The sequence below is a fragment of the Globicephala melas genome, chromosome 18 (assembly GCF_963455315.2).
Source record: "Globicephala melas chromosome 18, mGloMel1.2, whole genome shotgun sequence".
Classification (NCBI taxonomy): Eukaryota; Metazoa; Chordata; class Mammalia; order Artiodactyla; family Delphinidae; genus Globicephala; species Globicephala melas.
This window is the reverse complement of record NC_083331.1, coordinates 11,533,100-11,556,020: the sequence shown is the minus strand read 5'-3', so window position 1 is coordinate 11,556,020 and position 22,921 is coordinate 11,533,100. Positions and strand designations below refer to the sequence as shown.

The following is a 22,921-nucleotide window of genomic DNA, read 5'->3' as shown; positions in this document are numbered from 1 at the left end:
ATCTCTAGGGTAACACTTTGAAAAGCTATTTTATTTTTTCTTCTAATGTTGCCCCGCTTCTGACTTCTCTACAACTTTTATTATTTTTATTATTTCATTTAATTTTTTGTTTCATAAAGGTTTTACATGTGGGTATAAAATGAATTTGTTTTTTTTTTTTTTGAATTTGGTTCTTTTAAGAGTTAATTTTTTTCCAGGAAGTTTAATTCAAAGTATGGAGACTATAAAGTGCATTTTGCAAAATAATTCCCTGCATAAATGTTGTTACACTTCACTTCTTAAAGATTAAAGGTTAAATTTAATCCACTGGTTTTAGGAAACATCATAAAGGCTAAATACCTTGGCTAGAAGAAAATCAATGTCTTTTTTAAAAAGATACCATATTTGTTAAAAACTAAATTCACTTTTTTTCATGGCTTTGTCAATTTCATGCCAGTTTTGTTAAATTCTATTTGGTGAAATAATTTTTAGTACCTCCTGAGCTCCTCTGTGAAAACTATTTCAGTGGTTACTAACGATTCATTAGCCAGCATTTCAACGAGGTTTTCCTTGAATTCATACTATCATTGAGAATTGTGTTTGTTCCAACACATCTGTTATATTAGTCAGCTCTTAGTTCTCTATTATGGGAATCTCAGAAACCATTTGACTGGGTTCACGTTATCTGTGAATTTTCACATTATTTTATGGCCACCGGCTGCATTTTATGACTATATTAAATCTTTTATTTTTTCAAATAACTTTTTCAGATGGTCTCAGTTTCTGATCCAAGGGAAATCAGGCATATGCCCAAACATCTACTGTTCAGCAAGTTACAGCCACTGCGAAACCCCAAATAAACGAAAAAGAAACAAAAATAAAACTCTTCTTTAAAAAAGAAAATTCCTGTGTAAAATACCAGTATGCCAAAAACCTACGTACCTGACCTTTCACTAGATCTATTCTTGGTAGGACATGCCTTCAGCTTTTAATTGGAACCTTTTTCATAATTGTTGCCATTTAACACATTTAGTCTGTCAAATCATGGGATGTCTTTATAGCCATATAATAAACCCTAGAGAACAACTTTTCTGACTGTAGCCATCTGCAGTGATCACAAGAGTAGCTTACAAAATACTGACAGTCTTTATGGTAATAGGATACATATGGCAGCCCACAATTACGTGTAGCTGCATTCAATTAGTGTTGTACAATTACACAGTTTTATTGCTTAGTTAAAACAGTGAAAGCAGTACATACTGGGTAATTTGCACTAATCCCCGTCTCTTTAATAGCCCTCGTGTTTAAAACGTGGGGGGAGCATCTACAGTATTTAAAGGGCGTGGGATGAACATAAAATTATATCTCATGTTGTGAATACTCTTTGACTGGCAATTAACGTACCCCACCTCACGTGTGGCGCATATGTTATGGCGGCTTTAAAATACAGTCACAGCAAAAAATTTCTTCTTACACCAGAACCCCACTTGCTGGGTCAGCCTGTCCAAGCTTAGACTTGCAGCCTGTTAAGGTTCTTTCTGAAAGAAGGTCAGGGTGAGGAGACAAGCTAAGGAAGTCGATTCAGAGAGTGGGAGAAGCCAAGGACTCTGTGTTTTGGATGCGAATGTGTTAGAAGCTTTTCCGACTCCTAACGTTTAATTAAAAACTTAGTTCAAAGTGAATTTATAGCTGCCATTTGGGAAAATACTTTCTGGAGATGGTTTTGTGAGGGTGTGTGTGTGCGTGCACGTGCACGTTTGAAACACATGTATTCAGCAATCTGTGATTTTTAACGAAGTTTTAATTACATTTTTAAATGGCCTCAATCCTGCCCCTCTGTAAATGGCTTGGTAAGAAATAAGAGTGAGTACACTTCAGGCGGCAGCAGGCGCTCTGGGGAGTCCAGTTGTGAGGTGGGCCCATTGCAGCACTTAGGAAAGGTGCTCTCCCAGGGGAGGAGAGGAAACACTACAATATATTCTTCTGTATCCTTCTCCCCAAGTGTTGACAGAGAAAAACCCAAAGCAACCTTGTTTCCTGCCCTGCCTGACGGTAAGTAAGTTAAACAGAATTCCAAATGAGAGGCCTGGGCATTTATTCACCTGCAAAAACATTTTGCTGAAGCATTTCAAATGTACTTGGGTCTAGAAATGTTTTCAATTATGTGGATTAGACCTTTGTCTCTTAGCTCTTACTGTCTCTCATAAGCATCACTTTAACCTCTTTATATGTTCATGAAAATTCTACTATATGGTTTTCAAAGCAAAAAAAAAAAGGGGATATGTAGAAGTGAGTAAAGAGAGATGAAAAGAACATTAAAATGATAGATTCTACATATTTCATTTAAATGATGCTGGTTTATTTTAAGAGAATTATTACTGTTAAATAATCCTCATTTTCTTTACTTTAGGTAACTTTTAGTGCTTTTTTTCTTAGTTATTGAAACTTTGAACTTTATTGCTCAGCTATATTAAATATAACTGGCAAATGGCTATATGTACGATGGAATTCCTATTAAAATGTAGATGCTTAAAAAGAAAGCCTTTGGTACATGGAGAGGAATTACGTGGTCATATTCTGAACTAAAATGTGACTTATGACTGCATCTGCCAATATCTGCTTTTGTCCAACTTTGGAATAGAGTTGGGTGATTATGGATAGTATGTTTAGAAAAAAAGCCACAGAATCTGTGTATAAATGGAGCTGTGTAATTTGAAATCTGCACCACCTCACAAAACACGCACCATGAACGTTTGGACCTAACAGAACATCAAAGCAAGAGGTTATTCTGCATTTTAGAAAGGTTATTGGTAACAAAATGGAATTAGGGAAGTAAACAATTCTGCTCTGTCTGGGAAATAAACTAGATGACCTGCTAGGTATTTCCAGCTCAGATTTCTTTTCATGAAAAACATTCGCGTGTCTTTTGAATGACCTGAATGGCTGACATGCTAAGACTACAGTTTAGGGATTTCTTTTGCCTGAGAGCATTTAGACTGGGGAGGATATTGTGTTTTGTAGCTCTGAGGCCTCAAAGTCCATGATTCAAACTTGTTTATGCTGACCAGGGCTGGTTGGCTGCTTCATTAAACTAGGGAGGACAGTGTCCATCTCAGAGGACAACTGGGCAAAGCCACATCTGTGGGGGACATACAGCTGTCCTTGCCCTAACAACCCAGGTGCAGGTGGCCCTGAAGGCCTCTGGATACCTGCCTGAGGGCAGCCCAGACTTGATCGTGGTTGAACCCTCAGGGAGAGGACTCCATGTTCTGAACGTGGAGAAAATGTAAACAAATATTTTCTGCCCAGAAATGACACAGTCTCTCCAGAGAGGAGGATCTGACTGCCTTTTTTCTGCCAAAACAGTTAGATCCAAATGATCATTGCTGATACTGCAGCTTAGCTGGCCAAACATCTGCACTTGAGGCTGCAGTGAACTGAAAGTGAAATCTGCTTTTTCCAGAGGAAGGCAGACATGGTGTGTGAACGGTAGCGGTGTTCCTAATGTGTGGAGATGTGCCTTGCTGTGCGTGAGGTTCCAACTGCTGTAGCAAGTACAAATGATCATAGAGCGATAACAGGAGAAAATGCAGGCCTCGACTGGCTGGATGAATTATTTTGATGTACGTGGAAAACTTCGCCATTTCCTTGAGGCGTCTCCTGGCAACTGCCTTTTACTGTGGCTCTCTTTTCTGTATCTCTTGATTCCAGTGGAGGGCTCTGAATTAGAATTCTGAATGCCCTTTGATCTTTTCTTTGAAAGAATAGACGTTGTTTGGCATACTTTTTAGAACAGATCCATTTGGTTTGATCGTGGGCTAGAATTAAAGCAGTTTAAGTACTTGCCTATGGTCACATGCATCCTTTTCTTGATTTGTTGGGTGAGAGACTAGAGACTTTTACTGCCTTAATAAGGAAACCTGGACAGAATGCTGACTCTGCACCAGATAAATCTTCCCAAATTGCCACAGGTGAAATGAAATGTTAATATCCCTTTCAATTATTAATAAAAAAATGTAAATAGATCTTGTTGGAAAAGTGGGGCACTGAAAATAAGGTATTTTAATAGACGTGTGGATTTTTTGTTCAATTTACTAAAGAATTGCATTTTTAAAGCTTCTGATATATTAAAATGAAGAGGTAATTATTTTCATAAATTGGAGATTTTACACTAGAAACTTGCTGTATTTCATTGTATTCTGCAAATCAATTTGAATTGTAGCAAACATCGAACACAGATAAGCAAAAGGAAGAAAAATCTCCTATAATCTTACTACCCAGAGACAGACACACCAATATGATGCTCTTCCAGGCATTTTTCTTTGTACATATTTGTTTCTTTAATAGACATTTTATAAAAACCAGTCTGAAGTCTGTCCTCACTTCCCAAACTTGATTCATTTCAATAAATGTAAACCCACATCACCATTGTAATGGTCATGTAGCCTCCCGTTGTATGAACATACCGTAATTTATTTAACAAATTTCCATTTGCGGGTTCTTCACCATGTTTTCAATTCTGCAGTAATATAAAGATGTTCTTGTATGTATATCCTTGCATAATTGCCTGATTTTTTATTTTATAATAAATACAGGTAAAATATTAATATACCAAAACCTCAATTAAATAGAGTCAGGAGACCAGAAGCGGCGTTCTCACTCCCTGTGATCATAGCAGAGCCCAACAGGAAGAAGAAAGACTCCTCTTTTTTTCCTGGCAAGGACTCAACCCATGAAAAGCCATGGACTCCTTGTTTTCTACAACCCTCCCAACTGCCTTTACCTCTTTGTAAATGCATCTCCCTCCCTTGCCATGTGGGGGCTTGGACATGACTTGCCATGAGTGCAGACCCCGAATTGCAATCCTGTGCTGATCCCAAATAAACCCATCTCTGCTAGAGAAACATCTGGCAGTCTGTTTGTTTTAGATCAACATATATTAAATTTAAACCACAGTGCCCTTCATTTCTTTAGGAAAGAACTTTTGAGCTCTTGGTTTTAAGGCAATTTCACTTTTACTTTAGGTGTACGAACACCAAGACGGCAGCAAATCGCTGAAGCTGGGCGACTTTGGACTGGCCACCATTGTAGACGGCCCCCTGTACACCGTGTGTGGCACCCCGACATATGTGGCCCCTGAAATCATTGCAGAGACCGGGTAAACACTTCTTGTGCATTTACTGCAGTACTGTGCTTGCAAAATAGCTAGTTGGCTTCAAGGATAGAAGAAATAGGAGTGTTGCTGTCCCATCCAGACAGAACTAGTTATCATATATTTTTCACTTTTTTTTTTTTTTGACTTGAAAGTGGGAGCCATTTTCTCTGTTTTCCCCATCAAGTTGCCAGTTACTACCATCTTGTTTAAGGCTTCCTTTTGGCCTTTGTTAAAGGTAGAATGGCAGTTATTAACCCCTTAGTAAAAAATGTTTGGACTAACAGAGAAACATAGTAATTAACTATGATGGTAATTAACTAGCTATTGGAGCAAAAAGAAACAGACATCGCTGTGTGCAGTGAGTGAGTACAGTCTACGGTGGTTACTTCTCTCAGCTGTCCTTATTCTCCAGTTCCGGTCCCATTTTGGTCCTCTTGGCAGCCCACTGATTATCTGTGGAGTGCAGATACCCTCAGACATCTGAGGGCCCCTGGGAACTGGCTGGTTTCTGAGTGCAGCGGACACAGATGAATGAAAATCTCTAGAATGGGGGGAGATTGTGGGGTGGCCTAATGCTTAACTAAGGACCTACTACTATATGCCAGGCTCCTTTACTTAATTCTTACTCTTCCAGTAGATGATATGATTCCCATTTTGCATCTGAATAAACTCAGTTCCTGATGATTGACTTAGACGCTCATGACTAGATAGTAGCTGAGTCAGCATTTGAACTCAGGTCTAGGTGAGTAAAAGGCTCTTTCAGTGAAGAGCCCCATTGCTTGCCAAGGATCAGCAGCAGGGTTCTGAAGCACTGTCCTTAAACAGAAGGTTGGGCCACAGCAAGGACAGACAGCCTGACTATTTCTTCCCATTAGTGGCACCAACCCAAACCTAACAGTCTAGGTAGTATCTTCCACTGTGACAGGTGGAGATAGTTTTTCTGCTTGTACCATAGACCAGAAAGGCAGAAATACAGAACAGATGAGAGGAGAAATCCCCAGAGTGAGGTGTGAGGTAATGAGCACTTTTTTATTCATCAAATTTGAGTCAATTGCGAGCCCACAATCTATAGCCATGCCTGACCTCCCTCGAGGCAATGCCGTTATCTCTGTTGGGTGCTCTGATGGCCTGCTGCGAAGGGGTGGTGTGGGGTCGAAGGAGGATTTGGTTCAGCTCTTGAAAAACCTTGGCTGGAACTCAGCTGTGCCACTAATTGTGAGATCTTGAGCAAAATTATTTACCCTCTGAACCTCGGGTTTCTATTCTTTAAAACAGGCAGTAATATTCATCCTGTACAAATTACAGAGTTGTTGGGAAAACAAAATCAGATAATGTATGCCAGTGCTTTATAAATTGGAAAATGTCTTCTGTGTAATTATTATTTCTAAAATTCAGGAGTGAAATAGTCTCAGGGGTCCATCTCTATCTGAAAATTGATATGACTATAATAAACATTTTTGCTGAAACCCTTCACTGACTGATATTTAGATATGAAGTAGGCATTTTTGTTTTTAGTCATGTGCCTTAGATAGTCTTTTCTTTTTATTATTATTCTTTTCTTGAATTCTGTTAAGCCAGTGGGTTGTAGTTTAGTGTTTGTTGTGGGTTTTTAAAATTTTGTTTGGTTTGGGTTTTGGTTTATGATAGAAGAGTCATTTATTTTACCGTGCCCCGTAATTTGTCCTGGCCTGACTTTGCTAACTCTGACATCACTTACTTTTTCAGATATGGCCTCAAGGTGGACATCTGGGCAGCTGGTGTAATCACTTACATCCTGCTCTGTGGTTTCCCTCCATTCCGTGGGTATGGGCAGCGATCTTTTATTCAGCACCAACAAAGCATTTCTCCCTTCTTTGAATGATCCATTCGGCCTCCCCGCACAAAGGAGCCTACAGCTGGAAAAGAGCATAAGAACTTGTTATTTTTTCCATGTTGTGCACGCTAATTTACATGCCTTCCATAAATCTTCCTCATATAATTTAAAAACTCATTCTTTCTTAATTTGCCAAAACAGTTCCATACTGACATTTTGAATTGCTTAAAAACACACATTTTACACATTTGTGGGGAAAGGGAGGGCTTCAATGCATAAGAATGAAAAGATACACCCTGAGTTGGCGTTTTCCTGCTGTTTATTCCTCGTTGTTGTCCTTCATCTAAACAGAAGCGGTGATGACCAGGAGGTGCTTTTTGATCAGATTTTGATGGGGCAGGTGGACTTCCCTTCTCCATACTGGGATAACGTTTCTGATTCTGCAAAGGTAGGTTTCCAGTGCTTTCCTCTTCCTTATAGCGTGCGTCTCAATGGAATTATTGATTCTGAATCAAAGAAACAAATGATATCGTAAATATGATTTCTGTATGCATTTTAGTCATAATTACTAACTTTCCCAAGAGCTCACATTCAAAGAGTCATCTGTCCGTAGCCATCCCAACTCATCGACTGCTTCTGCTTCCCTGGCTTATCCCTCCCTGTGGCCATTCCAGCTGTATTGCTGTAGCCTCTAGTTATGCCCTGCCCACACCTGGCTTGAGCCCACCTCAGACTTCTGTATAGCTTATTGCTTCACCTCTCTCGGATCTTGACTTAATGTCATCTTCTCAATGAAGCTTTTCCAGTTGCAGCTCTTAACCCCTACCTGGCTGAGCTTATCGTCCTTTGCTTTATTTTTCTCTGTAACACTTACACTCTGTGTCCATCTGGTATACCATCTAACTACCTCTCTGTATCTGTCTGCTTATCTAGATGGATATAGATAGGTGGATATATTGTATTTATGTAGTTTATTTTCTAACTCTCCTCACTAGGGTATAATTGCTATCAAGACAAGGATTTTTGTCTATTGTATTCATTTCTGTATCATCAGTGCCTAGATAGTGACCAGCAACTAACTGATGCTCAACGTATATTGCACGAATGAATGAATAAATGAATGAGTGAATTAAACAGTTAATCAATTAAAGTGGAGAAAGCACAACATGGGTTAAGATGATCAAGAAAGACATCATGGGGAAGCTATGATGTAACTTGGACCTCGAAAGACAGGATTTAGAGGCAGAGGGGAACAAAGCGTATGGTTTTTGTCCCATTAAACTAAAAGATCAATCTCTAAGAAAACTGTAAAAATCTCACACAGAGACATTAGTAGACGCTGAAATCAAAACTTTTAAATTGATCCCTTAAAATTATGTCTCCAAGCATTTACTTAAATTTTTGGAAAACTGATGTTGAGAACTAATTATCTTTTGATTATTCAATATACATGCCTTTCCTTTTGCTGTGTCCTGAGTATGAGTTCAATTTAAAATCTGACTCCTTAGGCCTGGCCACTTTCCATGGAAAATGATGCATATGGGGCCCAAATCTCTCATTTTCTTCAACTGTCCAGGAGTCTACCTCTAGCCATAGGAAAATGTGGGGAATTGGGAGAAGTGTCAAAGAAAAGCCACAAAAGTAAAAGGAGATGGGATGATATAGCCACAGAGGTGGGGCTGGAGGTGTTTTCACCTGTGAGCAGACAGTTCAGGAACCTGTCCCAAGTCTCAGGGCTGTCACTTCATAACTCAAGGGCTCAAAGTCACTGACCGATAGGACTATCTCCTGCACCCCCATGGCGCCTGCAGACAGCATCACACGTAGATAGTAGTTGCTTTAATTGAATCCTGGCCCAAGTTAGAAAGTGAAGGTAGAATCTCTACATCATTGGAAATAAATCGTCCCTGTCACGGAGCGGTACTCAGAGCCTGTGCTTATGAGGGACCAGGTAACACGCACCTAACCATTTTGTTACACGGGAGCTTCTAATCCAAAGTAGACAGATGTCTGACAGACTCATCATTAAAGCCAAAGCCGTGCTTTTCTGGTGCAAATAAATTTCAGAGCCATTTAATCATTTGCTTCATGATGGTTCTATTTTACTTTTATTGATTGATCTGGAAATTTTTGAATCATTTTCAACAGATTTCCTCTGAATTCTTCGGCTATTAAAGAATAGTTTCTATTTTACCCACTAGCTGTTGGCAATTCCGTATGTCTTTCCTCATTCCTTTCTTTCAAACCAAAATATGCCCTCTTGCAGTTAGGAGGAAAAAAAATCCATTTGTCCCTTCAGCTGCCAAAGCGAAATTTTAAAGTGTTTTTAAAATGTGATTTCTATATTAAATAATTTGGAATCTGTCTTTAAAGTCCAAAGAACTTTATTTCCTTTATACTAAAAATATTTTTATGAAATTGATTTTAATATTTATTTTTTTCTCTCTCAACTACAAGCTATATATTTATAATTCCAAAAATTCACCTTTCCTTTAAAAGGTGTTAGGTAGCTATAGGTAAGTTGAGTCGATATATTCAAGGTCTAGAGCTTTTACAGATGTTTTCCAAACGAAAAGAGAACCTCTGCTCTTGAAAACGCCCGGATTTTTACCTTCAGTGTTAGACACAAATGGCATTGAATGTTTCCTTTCACAGGAGCTCATTACCATGATGCTGTTGGTGGATGTAGATCAGCGATTTTCAGCCGTGCAGGTCCTCGAACATCCCTGGGTTAATGTAAGTAACTTCCTCCCTTCCCTGTATTTACTCCGAACATTCCTTTCTCAAATTGCAGCTTTCCTAATGATGTTGCCTCCTTTTTAAAGTGTTGTGTTTGTGTCTGTTCCTCTCTCTCAAACATGCCAGAACAGTTACAGGATCTCAGCCTTGTTCCACAAGGGCCTCTGATGTATCTGTGCTGACATGTGTTCTCACGGTCCCTTGCACAGAGCATTTCATTTGATTCAGACGAGACTGCCTTCTACCGGGGAACTGCATCCTATGGTCCAGATTAGGGCTGCATCCATCAATAATACAGAGCAGATTTTCTGAGTCAGTGCTGCTTTTGCATCATTTCTACCAAATATACCAGTGACCCAAGGGTCCCCGCATCAGTGTTGGAGTTCTCCAGTGCAGCACTTCTCAAACTTGCCTGTGCTCACAAGTCATGTGGTGGGGGGGGTGGGGGGAGGCTTATTAAAGTACAGATTGTAATGTAGTAGATGTGAGGCTCTGAGTTTCTAAAAGCTCCCAGATGCTGCTGCTGCTATCTGAGTACAAGGTCTGACGAAACTTCTTTAGCTATGAAAGGATTCTCCAGAGCAGAGTCATTATTTTTTGACTCTCTCTCTCTATAACTGATTGAAAAGATTTGTTTTGAATAACAATAATAATAAATATTTAGAGTGCTTAGCTTATAGTGTCTGCCCAGGACCATTTAAGTACCTCACATACATTAACTGATAACCCAGGGGCTGTTGGAACCCCTGCTGGCATGTGTGGAAGTTCCATACCTGGGTCTAATGGTTCTTGCTACCAGAATAGAAGACAGACATAGATTTGGATATAGGTACAGACATGGGACAGGTATAAAATCGTTAGCTCATTGGTATGAATTTTGCCAGCTGCTTCGAGGGATCTGGCTGTAAGATGAAGGCAACAAAATGTTCCACTTCTCTGAATTATCACTTCGGTGATAAGTCAAGTGTATTTTCCCAAGATAACTAATGACTGAGGATGAAGTGTGATTAAAAGCACAGTGTTGAGACAGACTGCATCTGAGGTGACAAGAGCTTGGGGTCTTGTTCATGTTCTGCCACTTGATGCCCATGGTCCTAGGTTCCAGCACTTTACATGCCTGAACCTGGTTCCTCCCACCCCACTTGGAGGTTATATATATATATATATATACACACACACACACATATGACAGGAGAATATACAGGAATGCGAGCGTGTATAGGTATACAGCTAAGGTTTGTTAAATATTTTTACACAGCAGAGCTTCCCAACTGGTGTACAGATGTGTGAAGATATTAATCCCCGCAGCCCTTGGGATAGTCAGGCAGGGCTGCCAGAGTCCAGGAGCTGTCACCTCCAGCCTTACAACCTTTGCATTTACCCTACGGTGCTGAACAAAAGTTATCCTTTTCTATGGAGTTGGAAAGGTTAGGAAGCATCTCATGTAAGCCTAATAATAAGCCGCCTACAAGAGAAGCAGGGTGGGTATTATTGTACCCATTTTACAAATGGAAAGACTGAGGCTGTGATGGATGACTCTTCCAAAGTAGCTGTGCTTATGGTTGAGCCAGAATTTGCAGGCAGGCACTTCAAGCCCATTTCCTTTAAAGTCCCGTGCACCACACTGCATCACCCTCTCTCTGTTGTACATGAAAGCACTGTGAATAGTGCAGAAGAGTGCACTATATGTACACCAGCATCGTTATAATGATTGTTCATACAAGGTCGCAGTCTTTCCAAAGTAACTTACCTGGGTCATGGTGCCTCTCCCTTAGACGTGCAGGGTAGAAGAGGCACAGGCCAGCTGCAGGCTCTCCTAGTGGCAGCAGCTGGTTTGGACTGATCTACATGCTGATTAAAAGTCCACGGTCCACAAACTGTCAAATTGCATGTTAGCGCTGGAAACACTGAGAGTGTGACCACACAGAATACAGTGGAAAATCCGAATTTGAAACACGGCCTTTGAAGGCTCACAAAGAGCCGTGGAGGAGAGAGATTACAAATAGCCATTTTAGAGTTTGAAATACATTTTCATCAGAGGACACCCCCTGTCGGGCCCGCTCTCCAGGAGCTCTGTCTGATACAACAGTCACATGGCAGTGAGAGAAGAGCCACCCCAGCTGGCCTGTGTGGGGAGGGTGCCCTGAGAGGCTTCCCAGAGGAGGAGATGCCAGAGCTTCTTCCTGGAGGAGGCTGGGAAGAGATGTCCTGCAGGGCCAGCTCAGGCAGGATATGGATATTTGCTATAAGATAACTGTGAATGTGAGCACATTTGTCTATACATGTGAGAGGCCTGGGGTGTTATTGGAAACAAAATAATCCCTTACCCTGATTCCAGACCAAATGACCCTATGTCAATATATTCCAACTCAGTTGGGTAGAGACACAAAATTAAGACGACTTCTGGCTGTTGCCTTTGAAAAATTAGGTTGTTCATTTTCCTAGGGCAGTGTATACATGTCTCAGCGGTAACTTTCTTCCTTCTCAACCTGCTTTGTGCACATGGTCCCACTTGGCTGACAATTAGGTGCCACAGCTCCCTCTGGACCTTGGACTTCTGCTGTCATTTTAGTTTTCCCTCTCAGATTCCCTAAAAACATTTTCTAAGAGCAAGGATAACATTTAAGGCATTGTCTAGGAGATTTAAAAATTTTAAATACCCTTTAATATAATTATAACAGACCTTAGATTCTAAGGGGAAAAAAGATAGCAATTTTGGCAAAAAACTTAACATATAAAGTGATTGCTTAATTTTTGAAATTACAGAGTAAATAAGTTAGAAAATTGATTATTTTCTTTATCTCAAAATAACAAATGAAAAAAATATGTATATAAGCATTCACAACCAGCATTTAGTGTTTGTTGAGGTCTCCGAGTGCAATAAATGAACCTAGCAATCAGAATAAATAAATTAGGGATGTAAAGGAAGCCCATTTAACAAGACATGTCGCATTTGGCAATCAGATTATATCTGATCACTGCAGAGGGTGCTACCTAAGGGGGGAAAAGTAATAATAAGTGTATGAGCCCTAAGGAAGTCGTCAGAAAGCTCTTCCCCCGTTCCCGTTTGTCCGAATTTTCTCTATCGCATAAACGATGCCCTTTTCACCTGGCGCACTTGGAATTGAAAAGGCAGTCTCATGAAACAGAGAGCAGAGCGCAAGGGCAACAGAATAGAAAAATCTAGTCAGCAAAAGTCACTTGCTTTAACCTTACTCCAGGTGCTTCCTCTAGGCCCCCATTTATTTTTTATACACTCTGAGTGCCCTTTGGTGTCCTGGACCTCTGCTCTGTTATCGGAAGAGCCATGAGTGAGGCCTCTCAGTGGATGGTTCTAACCAGCCAGAGGACAAAGGCAGCATCAGCGTGTGCAGCCAGGTGTCTGGGAGAGGGATGTAGACCCCCGGAAGGAGCGCCAGCTCACCTTGGGTAACCTTGGGACAGTCATTTCATGCCTTTGAACCTGTTTTTCTGTCTGTGAAATGGGAGATAAGAGAATCAACTTCTCAGGTTATGAGGATAGAGAGAGGATTTTATATCTGGAAGTCCTGAGCAGACAGTCTTAAGTGCTCATACGCTGTAGGTACTTGGTAAATATTTGGTGAATTTGAGTCTGAGGAAGGCCGAAACTCCATCATCTGTAGCTACGAGCTGATGAAATGGAAACTGTGATCAACGCTGGCGTGTGAGAAACTTGATTAAGGTGGAAGCCCCTCATCCAAAAAAATGACCCTGTTCGTGTGCTCCGAACTCCATGTAGATAATGTGATGAACAGCTTGTTGCGTTCTCCAGTGTCACAGCCATCTCTTAAGGTAGCTGCAAAGCACCAACAGGAATTTCCCTAGCTAAATTTATTTACCTTATTACTCATAGAGTGGAGAACCATATGATTTAGGCTCATATCATATGAGAGTGGAATAGGCAGTAATAATATATCTGGATCATTCCAGGGATTAGGGAGAAGGTTGAGTCACTTTCTCCCCAAATGATATTTTGTTGGTAGAAAATGCAGGTTAGTGATTAAGTTCATAAGCTTAAATGACAGTTCCAAAGTTTTGTTTTTTTTTTTTTTTTTTGCTGTGTAATTAGGATTAAATTATCAGCAGTCTATTTCAAATAGATTACTATTATTGGATTTTTATTTTCAGAGTTTTGACCTACCTTATCCCATTGTTATTCTCCTCATACCATCTGTGTTCTACCTTCAATTTTTTTCCTGATGAGGAAGATGAGGCTTAAAGAAGTCTCTAGCACGAAGCTCAGTGGGGTCTCTAGCATGAGGTCCGATGCCTGGGTTTTGCCTCTAGAGATTCTGATCCTGATCTGCACTGGCATCTAGGCATTGGGAATTTTAAAGGCTCCCAGGTGACTATAATGTGAGACCAATATAGAGAACCTCTGTCCTACTGGAAAGGACTGGTTTAAATAAGTCAAGTGTAGTTACTTAGCTGGTGCAAGACTTACTGTCATCTTCCTGGCCTTTAAATTTTATTTTCCCTCCTTTTTCTCATGTACCTCTTTTGAAAAGATACTGCTAAGCCAAGATATTCAACACGAAATAAAGAACCCGAGGAAGAAGAAAAAACAAGAGCCTAGATAATATGCTTTTTATTCTATGCTCATAAAAATCAATGCTACCCATACAAAAATATATAAGCATTCCTCTAACTGTTGTTAGAAATTAAGAGAACTCCCAATGATACTGTAATAATAAATAAAACCACCTATCTGTATGTACAACTTATAAATAAAGTTGTAAATGATGACATGGGATTCCACTTTCCATTGGGGCATCTCACCCTCTCCTTTCTCTAAGGTGGATCTGAATTTACTTCACATTTTCTCCCCGAGAGCAGAGTGAATTGTAGACATAAAGGATACGTAGGGCCAAGCTGAGAGATTCAGAAATCCTGGGATGTTGCACAACTGGGGAAGGTTAACAAGAGTCGAGGGGGCACAGTCTGGCCTGTGAAATGGACCCGCTACTGGAGAGTGTGCTAACGTACCTGGGATTGTTTAAAACGAAGTCGGGATATCCTGGTAGTGAATATCAGACTGCTCAAGACTGCCATGCTTCCCATAAATTTACAGCTATTATTAATACTAGAGTCTGGCAATGAGTAGACTGAGAACCAGATCCATGATTCAAAAACAAAACTCCATGAAGGGAGGAGGGTTTCCTAAAGCATGACCCCTGGAATGGCTTCCTGGAGGAAAGAGAGGAATTCACTCTGCTGAATGACTTCACAACCGAGCCCCCCAGCCCTCCTGACGGCTCCTCCCCAACATCCGCTAGAGGAGCGGGGACCAGGAGGCTAGGTCTCCCCCAGACAGCTGGGAGGGTTCATTTTCCATTTTGCAAACTAGTTTTGTTCTTGTCAGTTGCAACGCTTTGTCAAGGAGTGGATGGGGATTTTCTAAACCAAAAACCGCTAACAAACCACAACCAGCCCGCGTCAGACTTCAGAAACTCCTCCCGGAGACTCCACACCAGAATGTATGGTAATAATACGAGAACTATCTGTAGCCTACTGCCAGGTTTGTCACGTTTGGAAAATTCATAGCACATTTTTGGCACATAATCTATTCACAATAGTGGCGATGAAGATGTATATATAAAAATGTATGCTTTTAATGGCCCTATTTATTTTATTGATGCAAGATAGTAAGTTAGCTAAATCTCTATCATCAATCTGGATGCCTCAGGTACAGCTTAGGGCCCTGCTAAGCCAGTTGCTTGTCTTTTAATCCAGTTATGCTCAAAGCCTTCAAAATTGTTAGAGACTGCAGATTTTTTAGTTGCTGGTGTGTGTGTGTGTCTGTCTGTGTGTGTGTCTATGTGTCTGTGTGTGTGTGCACACTCGTGTATATGTGTTTTACCTTCTCTGGCGGAGGCACTTTAATTCATTGGGAAAAAAAATCCTGAAATGTTTTAAGATTTATGCAGTCAAAAGCATCCCTGGCAACTTGTAAGGATTGTTTCACTACTTTCATTGCTTCAACATGAACTAATAACCCATGGGAAGCTAAAACCTTCACTAGAATTTAAAGCTGGAGGCCTGAACCCCCAGGCCCCAGCATCTGAAAGAGTTGCTAGGAGTCTGACAGGAGATTAGGGCCAGGACAGAGCTGGGAAATGGTAACAAAGTCCATCGTGAGGTTGGTGAGAGAGCCAGCTTTTAGCTGGAAGACTGGTAGGGAAAAAAAGCCAGGTAAAGGGGAATTTCTGGCAGAGATGGCAGTGGTGGGGCTGTGAGGAGATGGGACTGCAGTAAGGGCTGATTCTCCCTCAGCAAGTTAAGTAGAGGCTGCTCCGATGGGGTCCCTACTGTTTGTTTCCTCCATATCTGCCCTCATTCAGTCACAGGCCCACACTGTGACCCAGGGCACCTTCCTGTCACCCTGTGTCAGCCAGGCCTTCTGGCAGTGCCTGCTCCGCAGAGGATTCCAGAGCCCCGGCCCTCATGGGCCACGTTCCCGTATCCCAGATGAGTGGATGCCCAGCATCTCCTGGGCAGAGAAGTCCCTAATTTCTAACTACATTCCTGTGGCCCCAGAAGTGCTCAGCATCCCTTTTACTGACCTCTGTCCAGATGCTTCCCAGGCTCCCTTAAAGCCCTGTCCAAATATTCTCTGTTTCTTTCAGCCCCTAATGCAGCCCTCCTTACCATCGTGCGACTTTCATCGTGGAAAAGATGACTCATTGCGTCCTTCCATTTCACAATTCTGGACCTCTTTTAGTAACCAATGCCCCTGATGCACTTGACAGTGCAACACAGTGTGGTGGGAAGACCACAGAGTTCCAACCTGTTTCAGGCCTGACTCAGCCAGTTTCTAGCCCTGTGACCTTAAGCAAATTTTTTAAACTTGCAGAGCCTCAGTTTGCTCATCTTCAAAATGGGACTAACAGTGCATGTTGTAGAAGGTAATCTGAGGACTAAGGAGATCGTATATGTAACTTGTTAGCCACATAATGGTTATCTCATGTCACCTTCCTCTCCGTGCATTTGTCTTTTAACTCTGCTTCTTTCCTTACCCTTTTCTCTCCTTACTATTTTATAATCTAAAGCTCATACAAATTGCTTTGCCTTGCGTAGCCTGGAGCTCTATTAAGAGATGACTAGAAGTACCTGTATAATTTGGGGAGTGAGGCCCAATTGGGCACCACTGTATCCGGCTGCCCCCTTTCCTTCAGGCAGGACCCCAAATTATGCCCGAGATATGACACTTAAAGGCACATCAGTTCGTCCCTTGTCAAATGTTTAACTCCTCCCCAAAGTCTAATTTAGATTCCAAGGGCTGTTGTTTCATACACCATTTAAAAAAAAAAAAAAGTGTTTTACATACACCATTGAATTCACCCTTGTGTTTAAAACTCTCGACTGTATAATCCTAATTCTCTGTGGTTGGCTTGCAACTTCTCTTTCACTTGTAGAGTCGGGAAGTGAATAAAGGGAGGGTGGTCCTTCACACTTCCTGCACTTACACCCCTCTTACTTTTTTAAATGTTTTAAATTTTTATTTATTTATTTATTTTTGGCTGTGTTGGGTCTTTGTTGCTGCGTGCGGGCTTTCTCTAGTTGCGGTGAGCGGGGGCTACTCTTCGTTGCGGTGCGCAGGCTTCTCATGGCGGTGGCTTCTCTTGTTGCGGAGCACAGGCTCTAGGTGCATGGGCTTCAGTAGTTGTGGCTCGCAGGCCCTAGAGTGCAGGCTCAGTAGTTGTGGCACATGGCTTAGTTGCTCCGCGGCATGTGGGATCTTCCCAGACCAGGGAATGAACCTGCGTCCCCTGCATTGGCAGGCGGGTTCTTAACCACCGCGCCACCAGGGAAGCCTTACACCCCTCTTATTAAAGAGTACTGCTTTATTCCTAATTGAGACCAAGGCTTCCAGCTCCAGATGTTCTGGGGACTCATCTGTGGCCAGTTCTCTCCTGCTCTTTCAGCTTTCTCGCCATCACTCTCCCATGGAAACTCTTAACTAGAGGTGGAATGGTTGACTCATTGTTTGGCAAACATGCCTTGTGGCTTCCCACTCAGGCACATCTGTGCACCAACATCACCTCCCCCCTCTCTACCTGTCAGTGCACTCCCACCATCAAGGACCTGCTGGAATCCCGTATTCCTCGTGAAGTTTGCGCTAACTGAAAACATGTCCTCTCTCCTCTGAAGTTCTGTGTTTCTAGCTGAGCCATGTGGCACACTGCCTGGTAACAGGTCTTTCTTATCTTATTGGTCTGTTTTACTGTTTGACGTGGGGTGTGCAAACTTTGTCTCCTAGTTAGCCCGCGAGGGTCTGGCAGACAGCAATCATTTCTTCTCCCCACCCTGCCATCCCCAATGCAGCCCTGCATATAGTAGGTACTTCAGTTGACCCTGTTTCCATTCCGAGTATCATCCCACTGGTACCCTAATTGACCTTCATTTTCTGTTTCCACAATTTTTTTTTTTTAATTTTGAATACACTCTGCATCATTGGAAAGCCTCCTTCTAGATTTGGTTTCAGATGTGACTCAATAAGCAAAATAATTGTTCCTTCTTCTAGCCATTAATAAATCAGCCCAAGAATATCATAAATTGAGCATCCACTGTGTGCAGGGCACTGAGCCAAGTGCTTATATTAAAGATTACAGAAAACATGGAAGATGTGGTACAAAAGGGCAAGAGTTCATTTATATATATATATATATATATATATATATAAACGTGTATAAGTTTTATATATATATATACACACACACACACACACAATCACCTAACACCAAAAAGAATGTAAATAGTGCAAATATATATAATGAAAAAAGCATTAGGAGTTTATAGAACAATTTTAATGGATTGTGCTTAATAGGCAGAAAATGTTTTGGAACAGGTGATTTGGACTCAAGTTTGGAAGAAAAAGAGGGACCACAGGGTCCATAAGAGCAAAGCCCATGAGTATTTTTGGCCACTATTATTTCCCCATCAGTTACTGTAGTGCCTGGTCCAGCCAAATGCTGAAAAAAAGAGTAAATCCCATATGGAGAGACCAGGTTATGTAAAAGAGCAAAGCATGCTGTGCTTGGAAAGCAGCAAATTTATTTTCTTGGGTGGAGCCAAGAAATTCCATGCAAAGTCATGGAGAGGAAGGAGAGAAAGAAAATGATGAATGGCACTGAAGTCTTGCCAGGAATTTTGGTTTAAATAGATAGTAACAAACACTTAATTATTCATTCATTCACTTATTCCACAAATTTTATTAAGCATCTACTATGTGCCAAAGTACATGCTAAGACCCGGGGATTCTGTAGTGAACAAAACACACTCTCTGTCTTCAAGGATCATGCAGTCTCTTCATCACACACTAGTAAGTGGTGTTACATACTTATGACTCCGATTCTTGTTATTCTAACAGTATTTAGCAAAGGAGAGAAATCTGTCCAGTCTCCATCATAGATGGCTCAGGCAGAGAGCAGAAGCCTTAGTTAAAATGAGCTCCAATGCAGAATATGTCATAATAACAGATGATATGAAGGCAGCAAGGAGGATTTAAAACTTAAGGAAGAACTTTCCACCTGGAAGGTTGTGTGGGATTATAGAATGGATGATCGAGTAGCTGTGGCACCAGCTTGAGTTTATTTACGGGCTCCTGCCTGAGCCCAGGTCCGTCAGTTTCCCTTGGCTTTGGGTCGGTATGATGGGCTAAGAGGATAAAACTTTGGGGTTAGAAAAAAAAATGTTTAGATTGATTTTTTTTTTTTTTTTGGTTGTCCAGATTAACTTGCTCTTTGACATATGTCTCTAGAGCGATGGCTGAAATCAATTTTATTAGAAACCAAAAACAGAAATAAAATTTTTTATTTAGGGACAAAGTCAGAGGGTAAGAAGACACAGCAAATTAATTTTAGAGCAAATGTGGAAATGAAGGAGCCCTTGAAGCAGTACTTGCTACAACAGTGTTTAATGAGAGGACATTGGTTGGTTTCTTCCTGAAATGTTATGAACTTTAAGATTACTGCCTGCTACTAGAATATCTTGGCCTCATTTTCTATTTATCTCATTTTTTTCTTCTACTCCTTTTTTTAAATTTTTTATTTTTTTTTCCCAGGATGACGGCCTCCCAGAAAATGAACATCAGCTGTCAGTAGCAGGAAAGATAAAGAAGCATTTCAACACAGGACCGAAACCGAATAGCACAGCAGCTGGAGTTTCTGTCATAGCAGTAAGCATCTGAAATATCTACCTATAACTTTTTCAAAGCACTCCCTCTAAGAGATGGGCATTACTCAGGAGATTCCACCCAGAGACAGCAGAATGGGTCATTTCTTTAGACAGCTCGACCATTTAAAGCACTGGGGGAGGTCTGGGGCTTATATATATGATGTGTTTTTGCTGATCATTTCCCTGGGAGTCACATCATTATCCAACACCTCCAGGGTGCCTTGCAGTATATATTAATTTCATGATTTATTTGTTAAAGCAGAAAACCTCCCCCACATTGGACTCTGTGCCAATGCAAACTTCTGGGCTCTGAGAAAAAGAGTTCCTAGTGTCCTTTTGCCAGGACCTGGCAGGGGAGGGGAGGGGAGCTGAAAGAGAGGACATGGCAGAGAGAGACTGGAACACTATAGATCTTTGTACAAGCCGTAAACGAAAGCCAAAAACGTGGCAGGACGCTTACCCAGTGAGATTTTCAGTGAAACTGAATTGCTGTGAACACCCAAAGAAATCAGGATTTCTTGCTCCTTAGAAATTTCTGTTTTCAAAGCGGAGAGTCTTTTAACATTTACCATTTTGTTGATGTGGCTGCAGGAGAATTTTTTTTTTTTCCTGTTCCATACATGCAGACATACACTACATGCAATTTGATAGCAGCTCTAGGCAAAGATTAAATTGGGCAGAGAAATAATGAAACCTCATACTTCCCAGTGTCATATTCTAGAGTAAATATATTCAAGTCCCAGATTACTTGAGTTTTAAATAATTTCCTCTTTTTTTCAGAGTACATACATTTTTACAGCATATTCAATGTGAAATCACTTGAGCTGTTTTTCTTTTTTAAAACAAAGAACTTAGACACTATGATCTAGAATTTTTAAAAATATTTATGCTCCTAAACATACATCATGCTCGTCAGCAATACTGAATATTTAACTACTTCCATGGGTGTTTTTCTTTTCTTTCTCTTTTTCTTTTTTGGTGGTGCTAGAACTCCAGGTAAAGCAAAAGATAACTAAGTGACCTATTTGATACAACCAATCCCAGATCTGGGTTACTAAATATTTAATAGGAGTTTCCAGAATTGGCAGGTGGCACGAACGCATGCATATACTTTTCTGGACTAGTTGCATTTCATGTTTTTTGATTGAACCCTTTCAGCAGGGAGTTACACAAGTATGAGTTACTGGTTCAGGAGTACACTGACAGCGCTAAATAGAATGCATACTCTTTCCCCATGCTCCTCAGCGCTCCTGGGGATTTAACATTGCAAGTTATTCTTCTGGCCCTCTCTCTCTCTAGTTCTTTCTAAGGAAATTCAGTGTAGAAGCGCAGTGTCCTTCCTGTCTTCATCGATCGTCAGCATTCTTTGTTATCAGCTAATATTCAATCAGTAATTTTTGAAAGTAACAATCTCATGGTGCTTCTCAGGGAAACCAGACATTCTATCCTCTGTTTTCATCATTCATGTAAGACACAAGTATACTCCAAAATGTTTGTTTCCACAATTTTCTTTTGGAATGGACTGCCAGCACACTTGTCCATGAAAAGAACTGCTTTTCTGCTCCTGCTGAGGGCTTACAACTGCTAGAGAGGGTGCTTTTTCCACCTCTGTCATTTTGGGTTTTGTTTCGTTTTTCGTGGTCTTTTAGTTTAACTAGCCTTTGGTTAGTTTGCCTTGGTTGCTCAAGAATGCTTTGTTCACGGTATTCTGGGAGACTTGTAATGACTGAGAGCAGGAACTTCAGGGTAATTCTCCAATGAACAGACAACACAGATGGGAGGGGAAATGCTACTTTAATCAAACCTGGATAAATTTTGAAACCTAATCCATGTGAGTTTATTAAAACATCAGCTAAGTAGATCTCCAAAAAAAACTTCAGTTAGTATTTGAAGATTAAAGGTCCAACTGATTTCTTTTTTCTATGACTGGACCATTTTGAATGCAATTTAATATCAGTTTCTCAGTTCATCACTAATATGTTTCCGTGGAGACTGTACCAACTGGTTAATATAAATCGTAAAATGGGCTGTGTGATGCTGAGTTGTGCATTAGTTGCAAGCTTATTTAATCTCTTTATCGACTACAAAGTTGTGAAAAAAATCAACTCAGGCTCAAAATAATTGACATTTTGGAGAAATATCTGAAAAAGTGCCTTGTCAATTCTAATGTTGCGCAATTCACATGTTGAACACTATCAATAGTTCAAACATGAAAGAGAATATGGCTGTAAATTTCAGGGGGTATTTCAGGAGAAGCTGGCCGGCCATAATATATGCATTTATGCATCTTCTCCAGAATGCTTTTCCCTCATAAATGTCCACACCCTCCATAAGAACCTGGGGTAGGTCACTAGGTGCAGGGCAGGGCTGGGAGATAGAAACGAGCCAGGTTGGCTGCCTTTGTTATTAACTTTCAAAATAGCACTGGATAAGTCAATGTATACCTCATAACCATGTTCCCATTCTTAAAGTGCACAGAATTAGACTCAGGGGACCATCACAAGATAAAGGAGCCCTGGCATTAAATAATATCCCCAACTCAAGCTAAAGTATAATTGCAAAGGAACAATCTTCTGCTGTGAGACAGAATGTGAGAGGTTGAAGGAATAGCTTTCATAAATGGTGCATTCTCTAAAGATCATTTGACAATTTAATAATGGAATATAATTGATTCACCCACATGATAGAAATTTCTGTAATTAATATAATACTATTATGACTTCTATTTGATAGACATAGGAAAAAAACCTGATTTCAGCATAGATTTCATGCAGACAGAATTTTTTCCCATGGGCATGAATGCTTTCCCCAGAGGCTATCAAATGATGTATTTTATTTTAAACTGCCTCTATTATAGGAGTGCTTTTTCGTAAATTATATACACCCTTTAAAATTAAAATATATATATACTGTTTAGAACAGAGTATCAGCTTGTTTTTTTCAAAAAATCAGCAATTAAATCATTGGTCTTTAACCGGTAGTTCTCTTTCCTTAGTTAGAAACCTCACTATCTGCTCATAAAAGAATTCATGACACTT

The 22,921-nt window shown here is 40.6% G+C and overlaps 1 protein-coding gene across 4 annotated transcripts in view; it reads left to right on the top strand.

Annotated features, from left to right (window-relative positions):
* DCLK1 (doublecortin like kinase 1) overlaps nucleotides 1-22,921 on the top strand; it is a 326,889-nt gene that overhangs the window by 283,480 nt on the left and 20,488 nt on the right. For all 4 annotated transcript variants that reach the window (XM_060288223.1, XM_060288221.1, XM_060288222.1 and 1 more), the window contains exons 12-16: nucleotides 5,004-5,137; nucleotides 6,860-6,937; nucleotides 7,299-7,395; nucleotides 9,603-9,683; nucleotides 19,771-19,884. In XM_060288223.1, the coding sequence (XP_060144206.1) occupies nucleotides 5,004-5,137; nucleotides 6,860-6,937; nucleotides 7,299-7,395; nucleotides 9,603-9,683; nucleotides 19,771-19,884 (504 nt within the window). The remainder of the gene's footprint in view (nucleotides 1-5,003; nucleotides 5,138-6,859; nucleotides 6,938-7,298; nucleotides 7,396-9,602; nucleotides 9,684-19,770; nucleotides 19,885-22,921) is intronic.